This window comes from Callorhinchus milii, unplaced genomic scaffold, assembly GCF_018977255.1.
Source record: "Callorhinchus milii isolate IMCB2004 unplaced genomic scaffold, IMCB_Cmil_1.0 Scaffold8, whole genome shotgun sequence".
In the NCBI taxonomy this organism is placed as follows: Eukaryota; Metazoa; Chordata; class Chondrichthyes; order Chimaeriformes; family Callorhinchidae; genus Callorhinchus; species Callorhinchus milii.
Window position 1 is genome coordinate 13,804,369 of NW_024704749.1, and position 17,754 is coordinate 13,822,122.

The window sequence follows — 17,754 nt, forward strand, 5'->3', positions numbered from 1 at the left end:
AATTGTTGTTGTCACACCTGACTTACCAACACAGCCATTTCCCCGCAGCTCATTCAGTCACATCAGGCGAGCCAGCCCAACTCGTGTGGATCACTGAAATTATCCATCTTTTCACTGTAATGAGAAATCCCGCTGTAAACACAACAAATATTTTTAGCAATCGGCATAAACTGGACATCACAGCATCAGGACCCACGGTGGGAATGTGATCTTTACGTGGCCCACATTACACAGTAAATTTGGTTAGAAAGACGTAGGAGAATCGTGAGGCTATTTAACATTACTATTGAGTCCAGTTCCTTCACATTCGACAGTACAGCCCGGACTGAACTTTAACCATTACAGGATTAATAGATCCCAATGTTCATTCCAGCCGATCTATCGATCACAGCTATAAAACCTGAGGCCAACCTTTTACAGCACCTTTGTGCTCAAAAGCAGTCAGCATGTATTGCTATGTTTCACTCGATTCTGATTAAGTTGAATGTTTTAATCTCAACGCTGCACATATTGTTCTGGAGATATATGAACAAAGTGTGGAGGTAAATCTTTGGTCCCGTTCCTTTTTTAACGCACAAGTCAATTTAGGCCTGAGTTGTGTTGGAGTGGCCAAGAAAGAGACGTTTAAAGGGACTTCTTTCTTACTTATTTGTCTGCCTTGGAACCATTTATTCAAACTGTTCCAACAGGATGGTTAACACGGTTCAGCAAATCGCCTTGATTTTTTTTTAAAAAAAGAAACAAAAAAAAATTCAAGAGGTTATAAACTTTTTTTAAAAAATGTATAAACTTTAAATTAAAAAAAATCTAAGGCAGGAGCTACTGTTGCATATTCACATCTGTGTTTAAACCTCGATGACCCCAAGCAGGGAATCGAGAAGGAACGCTCTTTCAATGTCATTATCGAATCTTTATTAATATTGTAAGTGGAGGAGAAACGTGGCAGTATCTGTGCAGCTTGATTTCGGAAGTGTGGGTGGGGGTGAGGGGGAAGGAGGGGTGGGGGGATGTTTGTTATGGGGTAAAAATTCCGTTACGCCCATTTCCTTTGGCAATGTGGAATTCCAAAGGCGTTTAATCGTACAGGTGAACAAAATACTGCCGCCCCCCCCCCACCCCTCCCACCCTCATTTTGTCCGTTGGCCCACCCCCAATTTAAAAAGAAAGTGTTTTTTTTTTTAAAAATCTCCTCTTTTTTTTGGCTCCGAAATGACGGAAATAGTCGCTGCATGTACAGTTGTGTCGTTGAGTCGATTCGATTCCGTTAAGAAAATCCGTGCGCTCGTACTTTCTAACCTGTGGAATTCTCTTTGCAGTGGCCGCATTCATTATAAGGATATGTACAGTTTGTTGCGTGTAATCTCACCGCCACTGGGCTTAGGGAAGAACTGCCCACATAGGGTGGCCTATAAGGTTTGGATTTAAACTGATCGGAAAAATCAGCCTATGGTCACAAGCCCTGATTGTCTGCAACTCAAAAACCAAAGCAACAACTGACCTGACCATCCCACTCCACTCATTCCCATATTTGGCTTTTTTTCTGAGTTTGGTTGTAACCTCCCGTGGCATGCTGACTTTGGGGATCCTTGTATTGAAAAACAAACCCCCCCCACCCCCCCCCGCCCCCTCCACCATCGCTCACACGTACGTCATGTCCCATTTTACTAACCTGGCCATCATTCTTTATTGCATCGGGGATTCAGCTAGCCTAGCATTCACTGCGAGAGAGAGAGAGAGAGAGAGATAAGTAACAGTCCCAGTGCAAAGCTCTGTCTTTGCGTTGGAAAATCCATTTGGACATCTAATTAACCCGAATTTCTATTTTTTTTCTTTCTGTTTATTCCATTCTCTCCCCCCCCACCACCACCCCCATCCTTCTCTTCCTCTTCTGTTCTCCCTTTCCCTCTTCCGTTCCCCGTTCCCTCCTTCATTCTTTCCGTTTTGGTTTTGCCTCCTCACTTCTTTTCCAAAGTGGGCGCATCGCTTACAATGACATGTATGAGATGCTGAGGCATATGTGTCCACCCTTAGGTCTGGGAAAGAAATGTCCTGCAAGAATCGCCTACAAGGTAGCAATACAAACTAAGTGTCCACAAGTAAACCTTCTGTGTCCAATCCCAAAACAAATCTGTGCTTTACTGTGAGTGCTGTTATATTTACCCAACTGTTCCCACTGCTCTATTGTCATTCAGAAACCACACGTGCAACAGCAGCACAAAAGTTGGAGCAGCGATATTCAACCTTTTGCCTGTGTTTCTAAGGTCCTGGTTATAAACTACACAACGTCTGGTAGTCTTAGCCTTTTCACCATTGTCTTAAAAGATACGATTGTGGAGAATGTCGGAAACGTCTAAAATTCAGCCTTTATTTTGAAACCGGTTTTCCACAGTTCTTAAAAAACTTTCACGGGTTTGATTCCCGGGCAGGGCAAAGACTTAGGCAAGTTTCCTTACTCCACACGCCTCTGTTTACCTAGCAGTAAGTAGGAATCCAGTTGACGGATTGCTTTCCAGGGATAATAATCCCTCAACAATATGTATGTAATAATTTGGTCACTCAATCCATGACTGTTTGTGGGACACTGCTGTGCACAATTGGCTGCTGAGTTTTCCCCACAAAATATAGTCAATCCATTTTACAGTATATTCTGTGAAGCTTTTGAGACATCTCAACAACGTGATAAAGTACTATGTGAAACGTGAGGATTGTTATATATTATTAGGATTATAACTTCCGAAATAAGACTGTGAATTTAAGGATTTTCCAACATTCAACACAATATTTATTTTGGAGAGGCAATGGTCTTGAGGTTAGGAAGCTTTCTGGGGGGCCTTTGATCTCTGCTTAGCTGGAGGTTGATTAATGGAGTGATTTGGCTACATGGAAGCATTGATATCAATCATGAAGCGAGATAGTGACAGTGACAGTTCACTCAACGAGCAAACACAGCAGCTGCTAGATTACAACAGAACCAAAAGCAATGAGGGAACCAAACTCCCTGTGTTTTGCATTCATTCCCAGATCTGGGTTAGGGTTGAAATCAGGTTCACATTGATCTCAACTAGTTCAGAAAATAGGGCAAGTTCGACTACTTGGGGCAGCCCCAATAGTGTAGTGGACAGAGGAGGGTCACGGGTTCCAATCCCACCCTGTGTGAGGCTGAATCAGCCAGTGTTCCTACTACAGCACCTGCTGCTGCTGTGACAGCCGTGTCTTTCCTACGGGCAATAGACACTTGGGGCAGTGGGTAACGGAGGCAACCAGTGTCCACGGAAATACCCCGCAGCCAGAAAGGAGGCCAGTCCAGGGGCAGAGGCAATATGCCAGTGGGGAGTAGGTTAGACAACGACACCCAAAAATAAACGTTTACTCCACTTATAAGCAGCTTCCATACAGTTACCAAATACAACAGCACTCCACCTCATTTCAAACATTTTGATGTGCAGTTTAAATTATTAACGTAATTCATCTGTACTGTGCACAATTGATTGTTTTAATTATTGGCTTTAACTAACGATCCGTTGTGTATTAACGTCGCACTGTTTTTTTAATAGATATATATAGATATATAAAAGTCCTTTTTCTCTCAACTTTTCTTCTTCTTCCTCTTACTGTTTGGAATTAAAAAATCGCTTCGAAAACGTTTTTTTGGTCTGGCAAAAAGAAAAGCTCAAAGCGAAACTCTCTGTCTTTCTCTCAGATAAAAACAAACAAAATTCCTGCATTTTTCTTCTCAACGTCTGTTCTCTCGTTTGTCTCTATTTGTATATCGATCTGCTAAGGTCTTCCACGATCTGTCTTCTGGTGTAACAGAGTAGCCGGGCAAAATCCTATCCCTGTACAGTTCATTTCTCTTGCATTCTGGCACGCACTAACTTACCTGCCGCTTGAATTGCATGCGAGTCTGTGCCTGTTCGTGTTTGGAAGAGCATTTCACCTGCCTGTTCATTGCCATGCATTTCTTCCTTTCTCCTCTCTCTCCTTCTTTCTCTCTCTCTCTCCTTCTCTACACTCCTCTTGACTCTCGAATGGATTCACATTAACTCTTTCAGTAAGTTGTTTGCATTCCGTTGCATTGAGACTAAGGAACATCTTAGCTCCTGGTCTGCTGACCGGGTGGTGGTTGGGTGGAGGGGTGGGTGGGGGGGGAGGTGGTTGGAGCGGGAGAGAGATGGGGAGACGGAATAATTCCACTAGAAGGTAAAGCAACTGGATTCTGCCGTTGCTCACCCACAATATGGTTAATCCCATTCGAAGCACCAAGACCAGTCGTCTTCATTGTGGTCAGTACCCAAATCAGCCCCCGCATTTCCCTACAGTATACACAGTCACTACACTTTACGGTACATCCTGTGAAGCGCTTTGTGATATCATCCTGAATTGAGAGGCACGGAATCAAACATCATTGTTAAATTCTGTTCTGATCAGAGACGTTTCTCCCTCTTATTTTCTTATTTATTATTTATTATCTTATTTGTTTAAGAATCAGCCGTCCACCCCCTCGCGCTGCGGTATTACTGTCCACTGGTATTGGATGTCCCGAATCGGGCATTTGACTTCACTTGCCTTCCGTTGGGGTGCAGCTGCGATGGGTGTTGATGGCTCCAATGTCGTGCCCGAGAGAACCCATTCCAGTCAGAAGCTATTCTTAAAGACATTCACGCAGTCTGGACCAGACACCACTCGGGTCAGCAGATGAAGAGTTAACACTGCTTTTGCTGTTGTTGTTGTTGTCATTGTCGTCGTCGTCGTGTTGCCCACTGGCCTCTGGCAGGGGCAGCGATGTCTCTGCTGACCCGGGTCTCTGTCGCCCTTTGCTCGCAGCGGCTGGTGAGAATGAACATGCCCATTGCTGAGGACGGCTCGGTCCACTTCACGTCGACGCTGGTGGCGTTGATCAGGACGGCTCTGGATATTAAAATCGCCGGAGGTGGGTAGGACAAGCGCAGGGGGCGGGGGGCGGGGAGTGGTGTGGGGGGGGAGGTCTCATCGCGTAGCTTCAGGAAATGCTCGCACACAGTGGCCTGGACCACTGACGAGGGCTCCGGGGCGCTAAGCCACCTCCCACCTCCCCCCACCCTCCGTGAAGGGCACTATATAAATGCAGGTTGTCGTCGTCGTTGTGCTACACCTCTTGTGGACCGTAGACCCCCAGCACGGGCTAGTGAGGGTCGCCTGGTCCTGTTTAGGCCCCTCGTGTCCTCTGTACTGGCCGGGTCTCTTCAACTCCAGCGAGATCTGGCTTCGGTCAGTGGTAAAGTGAGGGTGAACGTGTTGCTGTGTTCTATCTCCTCCCCCAGGAGGCGCATTCCAGCAGCAGAGCGACGCAGAGCTCAGGAAAGAATTAACCACAGTCTGGCCCAACCTGTCTCAAAAGATGCTGGACATGCTGGTGCCTCCCCACAAGCGTGAGTATCCTCCACATGAACCTTCCGAGTGTGCTCCTTCCCTCATGGGGGAATGAGGCTCTTTGTGCCCGGAGACGAACCATCTGTGTGGCTTCCAAGTGACAACTGGGCAGACGAGAGAGTTCAGAGGAGATATTGCTGGGGTGGGGGAGCTGTTAAGCCACAAATACTCAATGTTGGGAGTTCATCACCATACACGGTCACTCCACAGTAAATCCTTGCCAAGTGCTTTGAGACTTCTCAAAGAAATTATATCAAGTGCAAGTTTTTTTACATATATATAAAAGTCTCTCGAAAGAGCCTTCTGGCGCTGATCTGAAATGTTGGTGATTGGGGCTGGAAGCTGTTAGACGGTGACACGATGGTGTGGTGTGAGAATAACGTACCGAGTCCTATCGGATTCCTGGGTCCAGTGCAAGGAAAACCCATTGTGGTGCCTGTGAACTGGAACGAGGTAGGAGATAGCACCGGAGTTACCTTTAGTGATCAGGGAATTCTTGAAGGTAGATTCTCCCGGCCTAAGGGTCGCGAGCCAGGAGAAGGCATGATACATACAAGAGAGCCCAGACCGTGTATGGTTGTGCCTAGTGAGCTTATAGCCCAGCATAAAGCGACATTTGCAAATGGGCTGAGGGGAGATCAGACAATGAGGAATCTGATAAAATGAAGTCAGATGAGAGAGAGAGAGAGAGAGAGAGAGAGAGAGAGAGAGACTTACCAGACAAAGCACCCGGGAAACGAGGAAGATCAAAACAAGTACAAAGACACGGAAAATGAGGAAGTAAAAATCCAAAATAAACAAAAAAGCCAGTTTCCTAAACACGTAGAAGCTCGAGGTTTCGGTTGTGAAAATCGGAATCGACTGAACACGAAAAGTGTTGTTGAGACCCTGAGAGGTATCAGCTTGGTACTCCGAGGTAAAGAGTTTTCCCTCCGCCATCCAGAATTTAGCATTAAGAAATTGTGAGTACACTTAGCGACCAACAGCTTTGATGATGTGAAGTACCTTAGGGGAATCACTCAGCCAAAATCATCCCAGAGATTAGTATAGGATGTCGCTTGTCTTATCTTAAACTGTCATAAGGCTGAATTGCCTGCATGATTGTGTAAACCATTTAGACCGTGTGCTGTAGCCAACTATTAGAGAGTTACACAAAAATTATTACTTGTGATAAAAATAAGAGTATGAGTTGATGAAATGATAAGAATTGTTTGTACAAACAAAGTCTGAAGAAACATAAATATTCCATTGCTTGTAGAAATATAGTATTGTGTAGGGACATTATACAGGAACATTGAAGTAAAACGTATCATAAAATACAAACAAATGTCTCAGAAGTCTGAGCGATTTTACCGAGCTTCAGGATAAAGATAAACTCTTACCCACACCTTCCATTAATTCCATCTTATGGAACAGGAAGTCTCACATAAAATACACATCACATATCACTAAGAAACCAAAGTACGACACTGGTATAATGTGGAGTTGGGAGGAGAGGGGATCTCACCACCGTGACAGTTGATTGGCTGCTCCTCAAACCGGGCTCAAGCCCTAAAAGCTTCCTGATCGGCTTCCTTATCCTACCCACGTGGGTTACCACTTGTCAGTAAATCACCAAATGCACGATAACAACCACAACAACAACACAGCCCGAGACTGGAGCCCTTTCACAGTCAGGACAAGGGGAGGGGGGGAAAAAAGGGAGTAAAATGCAGTAAAAAGCAAAGTGCATTTGTACATCACCGGGTGTGAAGAGTTACAAGCCAGGCATCTGTTTGAAGTGGTCACAGTAACATCTGTCAGAGCCTATAGGGCCAACAAGAGCAGGTGAATTTCTACACCTTCAGCCGTCAGCATCTCCCTTGTTTGAACGGATCAGACCAGAACAAAGGCAGGTCTCGATGTTTGGATCTGGGTTGGGTTAGAGCTGTGCTCGGGAGCCGGGGAAAGGCAAGCAGGAAGCCCGTGAGGTTTAGACAGTTGGTTGGCCAGAAGCTGTGCACCAGACAGTCCTGTGTTAAAAGTTCACGCAAAAGGGATCGTGAATGTGTATTTATAACGTTTTAAAGACCCGTGCGCTCGGAATCAAAGCAAACTCTTGAGAGCATCTGGTTACGTTTCTTTTAAAAGAAACACTCGGATTTATATTAGATGCAAATAATTTTAGATCGGGGAACGGAGTGGGGACTGGGGAAGGGGTGGGCGGGGGGGGCGGGAGGGAGGAGAGTCTTCCTTCAGTTGAACGTTAAACCGAAGGTCCATCTGCCTGTTCAGGTGGACGTTAAAGATCCTGTGACACTCCTCTCTCTCTCTTTCCCCCGGTGTCCTGGCCAACAATCCCCCAAATAAAATTGGTCACTCACCCTATCGGCTGTTTGTGGGACACTGCTGAGTGCAAGTCGGTAACTGTGTTCACCCACAAAACACACAGACACTGTACTTTTCACCCACAAAATATACAGTCAATTCACTTTACAGCACGTTGCGATGTCCCAACGACGTGATAAGGCACTCTATCAAATGTAAGGATTATTAATATTATTAATTTACAGTATATCCTGTGAAGCGCTTTGAGTCTTGCTCCTGATGTGAAAGGCACTACAGAATACCAGATTGAGTGCTTATTATTCTTGTTGAGTCTTTCATTTTGGTTTCCCTTGCTTGCATAATGGTAGGAAAGACGGAAGTTATCCTTTGTACTTGGAACCTTACCAAGTTATCGCTCTGTTAATCCTCAGTCAGAGGTAGCACCAGTAGTGTGTGTGTATATATATAATATATATATAATATATATACAGAGTTGACCAAAAAGTCATGATACCATTAAAATGTCTAATAAATCTTAAAGAAATGATGATTATTTTTAGATAATAGACTAGATATCATGACTTTTAGGTCACCCTCTGTGTGTGTGTGTATATATATATATATATAATACAGTAAGTGGGATGTATGGACATCTCAAGTTGATGAAGTCGAGGTTCAGTAAGCCGTGTGCTGAGCTCTATTCAGGGTGTGTGTGTCCTGACGATGAACTCGGCTGTTCCTCTTGTCATGTGTGTTTTCTGTCTGCAGCTACTGAGCTCACGGTGGGGAAGGTTTATGCCGCTCTGATGATTTTTGATTACTACAAGCAGAACAAAAGCAAACGAATACAGCAACAACAGCAGCAGCAGCAGGTTGGTGACCACAGGGTCAGGCACTGAGCAATGCCAACAACAACAACAACTTGCATTTGCACAGCGCCTCTCACGCAGGGCAGCGTCCCAGAGCACTTGACAGTGACTGGGCGCGGTCGAAGGGGAAGGTCTTCGTGCGGGACCTGAAGATGGGGAAGGAAGGGGCCAGGAGTGAGGGACAGAGGAAGAGCGTTTCAGGGTGTAGTGACTGGGGTGGTGGGCACGGGGGACATGCAGGAGGCCGGAGCCAGTAGAGCGGAGGCAGCAGGTAGTGGGTTGGGCATAAGCAGGTAGGGAGGTGCCAGGGTGCGAAGGGACAGAGTCAGTGACTGGGTACCACGGCTACAATCTCTCAATACCCGACGAACGTATCGGCTGCTGCGTTTGCCTACAGAGACACAGTCGCTGCACTTCACAAACGCTCCGAAGCATTCCGAGGCATTATTCTACACGAAGGGCAGTACATAAATGCAAGTTGTTGTTACTCGCGGAGGTGGCGAGTGGGGGAAAGCTACTGTGGGGGCCGATATATGTGAATATGGGAGAAACCAACAAACATGAAGGGAATCCTATTTGTAAATGTCATCTACATGTCTTCGGGAGTGGGATAAATGCTTAAATGCTGTATTCTCTCTCGTTTGTGTGGGTATGTGTGTGGGTACGTGTGTGTGTGTGGGTATGTGTGGGTATGTGTGTGTGGGTATGTGGGTGTGTGTGTGTGGTATGTGTGTGGGTATGTGGGTGTGTAGGTATGTGTGTGTGTGGGTATGTGTGGATCCTGGGTGATGTTTCTTACTATGACTTGCTTTGCTACTGGAACTAATTGATTGCCTAGACCTATGTTTCCCATCACTTTAACTCGGAAGTGCTTTCATTCCACCCTGAGCCACCCGGTCCTACTCTTTCATGTTGCTCTTTCCTTCCCCCCCGGCCCACTGCTCGACCCTCTCTGTCAGTGTTATTCCTGGATACACACTCTGCCCTGCCTTGTCTTTCCCTTTTCCCTCTTCTTTTTTGTTCCGCTTTATCTTGCGATCTCTCTCCAAACTGCAGTTGCCTCTGGTTCCCGAGGTCTCTCTCTGACCAGGAGCTCAGGAATGGCAACGGTGTCTAGGTGCACTGACCTGATCTGATTTATAACTGGGATTATACACACACACCCCTCCTCTCCAATCTTTTTCCTCCCAAGAGCAAATCCAGTCACTACACTGAGGTTTTCAGCAAGAGAAATGGAGGCAGCCCCACCCAAACACCCACCCACCCAATCTCCGTCTGCTCCTCTTTTCCCTCCACTTGCCCGAGCTCCTGTCCTGATCACCTGTCACTGGTTACAGAGAAGAACCTGAGCCGTCCGCGACCTCAGCCATAGCGTTGCCCACCAAGCCGTACCTGACGTCAGGGTCTGTCTTACTCCAGGCTGCTGCTTGGTGCCAAAGACCAGAATTTGCCCTTTTTTTTTGTAATTCAATAAAAGCAAAAGGCAAACAAGCGTTACTTCACCTTTTAAGTTTACAAATCTCTTAAAACCTTAAGCAGGAAGCAGGAACCCAGCTGTTAGTCAATTGGCGGATCGCTTTTCCTGTGGCAAAAATCCCTTTTAAAAAAAAATATATAATAACAATAATTTGGTCACTCAATCCCCGACTGTTTGTGGGGACGCTGCTGTGCGCAATTGGCTGCCGCGTTTATCCACAAAATATTCAGTCAATTCACTTTACAGTATATCCTATGAAGCGCTTTGAGACGTCTCGAAGACGTGATAAGGCGCTATGTCAAATGCAGGATTATTATTATTGTTATTATTGTCTAACCCTAATCCTGTGGCCTCTTGTTCTACTGTCTCGGTGCATCTGCAAGTGCTGCTCTGCGTGTACTTCCTTCAGTCCCAGTTCCAACCCTACGTAGCTCTATCAGGTCAGCTCTGAAAACACCTTTCTCTACTTTAGCTCCTTGTGCACTTTAGCATCAATCGGCAGCGGAGTCGGTGTCAGTCTCACCGGGATTTTTATTTTGGTTTTTTGCTCCTGCATTTGTTCCCGTTGCATCCATGAGTCCCTTTCATCCCAGAGCCGCATGGCATTGTGTCTCACAACAGCCTCGAACATCGTTCTTTCAGCGCATGGTGGGAGCCTTGACACCATCACAAGAGCAGCCGCCCTCCCTGGGCAATGCCAAGCCCGTGTCTCGTCAGCCCAGCAGGACCTCGCTCAACAACGGGGGCAACGCGTAAGTATCAGACTCTCCCGAACGGCAAGGGCTCCTCAGCCCCTCCTCAGGCCTCTCCTGTCAAAAGTCTCCTGCCTAACTTTCAGTTCATATAGTTTAAGGTAGGTGTTTGGCTGATAACAGCTGAAGGAAGACTCTCCTCCCTCCCGCCCCCCCGCCCAATTCTAATGGTCGAGGTTTTCTAACAGGAATTGGTAAACGTACTCTTACAATTCAGACAATAATCGGCAAAGTCGAGATTCGGCATTTTGTTCTGCACGGTTTGCTGGGATCTTCTGACAGGGAATGCATAGGATGTACAGGACCAATTTCTCTCTCTCCTCTTTCTCCTCTCTCTCTTCACTCTTTTCTTCAGTCTGATACAGGGCAGTGGAATAAAAGACTCCTCCACTTTGCCCCGTACCGAAGAGGCATTGAGTCAGTCCAGAATGCGAATCCCTGAGTTGGTTCAACCAGATGAAGGACCGATTGATCCAAGTCATTCTCAGGTAGGAACTTGGCTTTGATGAGCACAAGAATTCACCAAAGCGTCAGACGATTGATTAATTAATTCACGGTCACTACTTTTTGCCACATAACAGGGCCTCTGGATACCAATCCATAAGGAGGAACCCAGTTGTTAGTTGATTGGCGGATCGCTTTCCGGGGGTAATAATCCCCACCCCACCCCCCAAAAAAAGGTGGTCACTCAATCCACGGCTGTTTGCGGGACCCTGCTGTGCACAATTGGCTGCCATTAGGCGATTTGATTCAGAGCCTCCCCAGTGGGAGAGGATCCGGTTTGAACGTGAGCAGCTGATACTTTCTTCCCTTTGCCCAGGCTGTGGAGATGACGGAATTGGGACACGACCTCAACCAGGAGGATCAGCCAGGCCTGGAGAATCATGGCCGAGCAGCCTCCATGCCCCGGCTCACCGCAGAGTGCCAGGTGAGGAGCAGACGACAGGTTTATAACGTAGAGCGCACCTGCGGGGGGTGGGAGGGTGGGGAGGGAGATCGCCCAGTGCTTCCCCATTGGGGTGGGGGTTTGACGCTGATCTCAGCTCAGAACGGATGCTCAGAGGAGGTCCAGCTGGTCTGAATGAAACTCATCAGTCTATTGCCATCAGGGACTGCCACACTCTTGCTTGAGACGTAACCGGAAGACCCTACATTTCATTGTGAGTGGAGTGTCTCAATGGTCGGGTGCGTTTGGTGTTCGGTGTCTGGGTTTAACATTTCTCTGTTGCTTTTTGCACTCGTTCAGTCCGGTAAACGTCGTTCATTGTAAGCCACGCTCACGCGCGCACACACACCAAATCCTCCTGGCGTCCTGTAACATAATGGCTTTGTTATTTTGAGCTCCAGTGCAGTAACTGTGTGTCCTTTTTGTGCTTTTGTCTTCCCCTCCCCACCCATCTGAATCCACTATAACTGTTTCCCCTCCTCAAAACGTCCCTTTTCATCCTCGCTTTTATTTTATAATGTTCTTCTCTCTCTCTCGTTCAATTCCATCTTTGGCTCTTATTTATTCTTCTTATCTCTGACCTGCTTTGTGGGCCTATCTTTTTGTGTTCTGTGGTTTTGGGGCTTTTGGGGTGGGGTGAGGGGTGGGGGGGGGGGCGTTCTTTGTAAAATATCTTTGGTGTTTTGCACGCTTTGTGTTTTTATTTCTTTCTCCTTTCCTCCCCCCCCCCCACCCTCCCCTTACACCCCACCTCCACCCACCCCACCACTGTTCACTGCCCTCAACCTCATCATCGCTCGCCTCCATAACCGTGGTGTCCTGCTGTGCTCTGGGCTGCTTCAATTGTCTATCACCTTGTCCGACCCTTTGCTGAAGAAATCAACGCGATCGTCGGGGAATTTCCTTGCAGTATGTAACTCATATTATGTCTACGCTTGTTTGATTGCTTCAGCTTTATTTGTGAATCTCTGCTGTTCTCCCCCAAAAGGTGTGGTCGGTGTGAAGGAGCTTTGACAGTTCACAAGCCCAGGGGTTGCTAAGTGCCTGGTGATGTGGTTTTGAGTCCTGGTGAAAGATCTCCCCTTACTGCTCTACATTGATATAAAAGGCCTTGAAATTTCTCGTTGTCTTTACACCCAGTGCAATACACAACCAGGACAGGGAATGCATTTAATCCCAGTTGGGATGTAAGCAGGGTCAGAACTGCCATCCATCTCAATGGAATGGATCTGACCTCATCTGCCTTCTGTCCTTCCTTCCTGGTCAAGAGGACGTTAAAAAAAATTCTGTCTTTAATTCAAAGAGGGGGCAGGGTTGGGGGGGGCGGTGGGGGTGTGATCTCCTGGGCAATATTCTTCTCTGGTCTAAAGTCACCCCCGAGTACAGACTCAAGTGGATATTTCAGTTCACTGTGGCACCTGGATGTTTATCTGCTACGTTTGCCAACATAACAAGTCGCTGCACTTCAAAGTACTTCACGTGCAAAGCTCTTCAAAACCCTTTGACATGAAAAGCTGCTACCGTCTAGCAAATAATAGTGATAACAGTCGCAAATCGTTCTTGTGCTCGACATGGCGCTTTTCAGGCCGCGAGGACGTCTCAAAAGCGCTTTGCTGGATGTGTTGTGAAGTGTAGTGACTGTGTGTTTTGCAGGTGAGTGCGGGTGCAAATGTGAGAACCGTTGCAATTGTAACATCCGGTGCGACGGGTGTATTGTGTGACTGATGGCGTTTAAGTTCTCTGACTGACTGACTGACGGACTGACTGACTCGGCTGGGCACGTGTGCTTTCTGTGTAGCCTATACCGGACACCAACCCCATGAAGCGGTCAGTGTCCACGCTGACACCGCAGCGGGCTCAGACCCACAGCACCCACCTCCGCGACTACCCGCTCGAGCGAGTGGCACCAGATCAGATGCCTCACCATCACCACCATCACCACCGCTGCCATCGGAGGAAGGACAAAAAGCAACGCTCCCTGGAGCGGTCGCCCAGCAGGCATGGAGACGGAGAGACAGGTAAGTCAGACACTGGTAAGCTGCGCTGGGAAATGTCCCTGGTGTAGGTGGCGTGTACAGAACTCTCCGGCTGGTTTGGGTACCCTTAAGCGCAGCGATGGTTCATCGTGCGTGTCAAGACACTCGGCTGGCCAAAAAAAAACTTCTGCCTCCAGCATCATCATGCGGTGTCACCCTCTCCCTCCCTCCCTCCCTTCCTCCCACACATATGGAAGCAACCTGTGGAATAACACGTCTCATTTGTTAATTGCGATGCCCGTGTTGGTTTCAGGCCATGTGGGTGAACCTGTCTCAGTGGCTTCTCCAAGAGATCATTCCTCGAGGGAGCGGGACCGAGAACGTGGCAGGTCGCAGGACAGGAAGCCCCCGTCCTCCACGGAGAAGCAGCGCTATTATTCCTGCGACCGCTATGGGAGCCGGGACCCCCAGCAGACCAAGTCGACCGATCACAGCCGGTCCACGTCTCCCAGTCAAGGCCCCGACCATAGTCTCCACAGACAGGTGAGAAGATATTAGTACATGCCCCAGTGGAGTCCAACGGCAACCGTAAGTCCTTCTTAAACCCACCATTCCTACCTTTGCCAGACTAAACACGTGAATAAACCACCAACACACGGCTTAGTTTGCGATATTTCTAACCTGGATTCCCGAGTGAGAAATTCTTGTTGGGGGGGAAAAAAGAACAATTTGGTCGCTCAATCCACGACTGTTTGTGGGGACGCTGCTGCCGCATTTCACCCACAAAATACACAGTCAATTCACTTTACAGTATATACTGTGAAGCGCTTTGAGACATAGATGTAATAAGGAGCTATATCAAGCTGCTTTTTAACTGAGACCCAACCACCCCAACTAGTCCTGGCCTCAACCACCCTCCCTGGTCCCTGGTAACCTGTTCCAGTCGTTAATTACCCTCTGAGTAAAGAAAAACTTCTGTTAAGAAATATCGCATGCAAGACACCCCCCAAAAAAGAATAAAAAAGGTTTTAAGACATATTTTAAAGGTACAAACGTATACCTCTTCGACCGCACTTTTGGTCATCTGTAACGTAAATGTAAAGGAATGTAATATTGCAATTTTTTTAAAAAAAGAACAGTCAGAGTGTTTGTTGTAAGTATGATATTTTCGTTGTAAAGCTGTCGATGACTAAAGTTGCACGTTCTTCCTAGTTAACACTTCTAGGCTTTCAGCATATATGTAGAACACTAACTAGTGCTAGTTGTTACCTACTTTCTTAAATACTTGAGTTTGTCACTTATGATACTTTGTCTCCCTCCCCGTTTTCTGCGTCTCTGTGTATTTTTGCTCCATCCTTTTCCTTTCCCCCTTTTATGTGCTCTCTTTCTCTCATCTGGCTCAATGTCCTTTTTCCATTTTATTTCTGTTTTCTGTGCGTCTCGTGTGTTTGCGTGTGCGTGTGTCCGTGTCTGTGTGTGTGTTTTTTTTGTGTCGTTTTTTTTTTCAATCGCTTTGTTCCAATTTTCATGTAGGGCAGTGGTTCGGTTAATGGCAGCCCTTTGCAGTCAGCCTCTGGCGTTAGCACCCCGTGTCGTGGTCGAAGGCAGCTTCCCCAGACACCTCAAACACCGCGACCCAACATCACCTACAAAACTGCAAACTCTTCTCCCGTCCAATTCACCAACCTCCAAGGGGTCTTACCTCCAACTCCCCCAGGGCGAATGAGTCGGGGAAGGTCAGAGCACAACACTATGATGCGTAGCGAGTCCCAGACCCACCCTTATGTCGGGAGCGAGCGCGGGCAATGGACGGTGACTCGTATCGGCTCTGACCCTTACTTAGGACACCACGATGATTACGATAGCGTGGGGCACGCATTGCCGGGAGAGACACTTACCTTCGAGGCAGCCGTGGCTACCAACACAGGAGGAACCCCCAGGACTTCTTCCTACGTCTCATCCTTCACATCTCAACCTCACCAAAGCCGCAGGGTCCCGAACGGTTTCCATTACAACCTGGGAGTGAGCGCGGGTCCTGGGACAGGCACAAGGGAACGGAAATACTACCACGAAACGACCCAAGATGAATGGTGCTAGCACGGCAGATCTCGCGAGGAGGCTCTTGCAGATTATGCATTTAAATACCGATGAGTTTTATCATCTGCAGGGTGTTCTGTGAGAGCTCGGAAGTGTATATTCATTCATATGCAGCGTTAAATGGGGGATTTTAAAAGGAAAAGAAAAGACACTGAAAATCGTGCACTTTTTTTTAAAAAAAAAGGATGGCTTTTTCTTTGGCTTGTTTTTTTTTTGCACTGAAATCCGCAAGTGAAAAAAATAAACCGTTCGCTTCGAGTGAAGGATGTTTTTTTTTAAAAAAAAAGACTGTTTAGTTCAGAGAAACATCCTCTTTTTTTTCTATCTCTGTCTCCAGATATTGGCTGTTTCAGAAAAAAAAATACATCGGATGCCAAATTTATTAATGATAAAGGACAACAAATCAATGGAGGAAGGACAGAAATTACAATTACGCTGCTCTGGTTAAAGGGAAAAAAAACACTGCTGAATGAATGTTTTTGGAGAAGTTTATTGATAACACATATTGGTTGTGTGAGAGAGGGGAGGAGGGGGTTGTTTGGGTTTTTCACAGACTTTTGAGTGTCGAGGAGAAGCCGGGACAGTCTGAAAGGGAGATGCCATGTTTTTAATGCATACCGAGAGAATTATCACAGTCGGCTACAATCTTTCGACGTAGGACTCAATGTTAATTTAGTCGAAGTTGGAGTGCTTCGAGACCTCTCGAACGGTGTGATAAGGCGCTATATCAAATGCCAGGATTATTATTCTTATTAATAATAATCGAACAGAAAATGTCTTGAACGGAGCCAGTAAACAAATTCCTGCCCTGGTACTGCACTGCATCGCCATATCTCTCTCTCTCTCGCACACTCTTTCTCTCGCGTTGTGCTCATCTATATCAAAAAATTTCCTTGGGTGACTGCATTTTTTTTTACACAGATGGTGATGAGCAGTGCTAAGCTCTCAAACTTTGGTTTGGCCTTTGGAGGTTTCTTTCACATGCTTCCCGTTTCCTTCCGTTCGTCTTAATTTGCCAAACAAAATCCTTGGTGGTGTTTTTTTTTTTCTTCGGTCTGTCATGTTTGCTTTGAAGAGGGGGCAAAAAAAATTCCCCTTCCACCCCCTCCCCATCAATCAACCTCACATGCAGTCCATCACATCCTGCCTTTTTAAAAAAAAATTGTATTCACTTTGGCGTAAGGTGTAGATAGAGAAACGAGAGATTTTGTAACGTGACGTTAACCTAACATCGTGTAAATCATTCTGAGTTCCACTCTTGCTCTAACTGTTGAATTCCAAGTGCCTAACCTTTTTAGATATCTCTTAGCGAAGGTGCAGCCCTCTTGCTTCTTTAGTGCATCTTAACTGGTGAGTGGCCACCACTCAAAGGTTTGGCCGGAGAGCATAGGTGAGAGAAACTGATGATGAATTGCAAAAAGAATTAGTTAGCTGCTTGCCAAACCAGCTTGAAATCAATGAACGACATGTTGCAAAAAAAAAGGTATATATATATATATGTATGTGTGTGTGTGTGTGTGTGTATAGAGAGCAAGAGAGAGGGAGTGGGGAGGGGGGTGGTGGGGGAGGGAAAACAAAGCCAAAATACTTCACTTTGTGTTGGTGGGCAAATCTGGGCTTTGACTAACCTTTTCGTTTTACGTTTTGAAAGAAACAATAGGGGGAAAAAAAGGGGGGAAACAGCGTTCTTGAAAAACGATGCGCGTAATCGACACAGAGCAGTGCTTTACACTGCCTCGTACAATACACATTTGCATGTCCAGTCTTTAACTTGGTTGTGGAGGTTCTGAGCACATGTTGTACGGTGCATAGTTTGTATGTTTTAAGGATAATTTTGGGGAAGGGGTGGAGAGGGAGGGAGAAAAACCAAAACCCGTTGATGTTGCCTTTGTAATGTAATTCTGTTTCACGAAGAGTTGTC

At 46.6% G+C, this 17,754-nt stretch overlaps 1 protein-coding gene across 1 annotated transcript in view; it reads left to right on the plus strand.

Moving 5' to 3' along the window:
* cacna1ba (calcium channel, voltage-dependent, N type, alpha 1B subunit, a) overlaps positions 1 to 16,011 on the plus strand; it is a 127,171-nt gene extending 111,160 nt beyond the window's left edge. Inside the window, exons 38-48 of the mRNA XM_042337397.1 lie at positions 1,317 to 1,413; positions 4,825 to 4,930; positions 5,301 to 5,408; positions 8,485 to 8,603; positions 10,705 to 10,814; positions 11,170 to 11,302; positions 11,635 to 11,742; positions 12,637 to 12,669; positions 13,559 to 13,778; positions 14,074 to 14,279; positions 15,270 to 16,011. Of these exons, the coding sequence (XP_042193331.1) occupies positions 1,317 to 1,413; positions 4,825 to 4,930; positions 5,301 to 5,408; positions 8,485 to 8,603; positions 10,705 to 10,814; positions 11,170 to 11,302; positions 11,635 to 11,742; positions 12,637 to 12,669; positions 13,559 to 13,778; positions 14,074 to 14,279; positions 15,270 to 15,833 (1,804 nt within the window). The 3' untranslated portion in view covers positions 15,834 to 16,011. The remainder of the gene's footprint in view (positions 1 to 1,316; positions 1,414 to 4,824; positions 4,931 to 5,300; positions 5,409 to 8,484; positions 8,604 to 10,704; positions 10,815 to 11,169; positions 11,303 to 11,634; positions 11,743 to 12,636; positions 12,670 to 13,558; positions 13,779 to 14,073; positions 14,280 to 15,269) is intronic.
* The last annotated feature ends 1,743 nt before the right edge of the window (positions 16,012 to 17,754 follow it).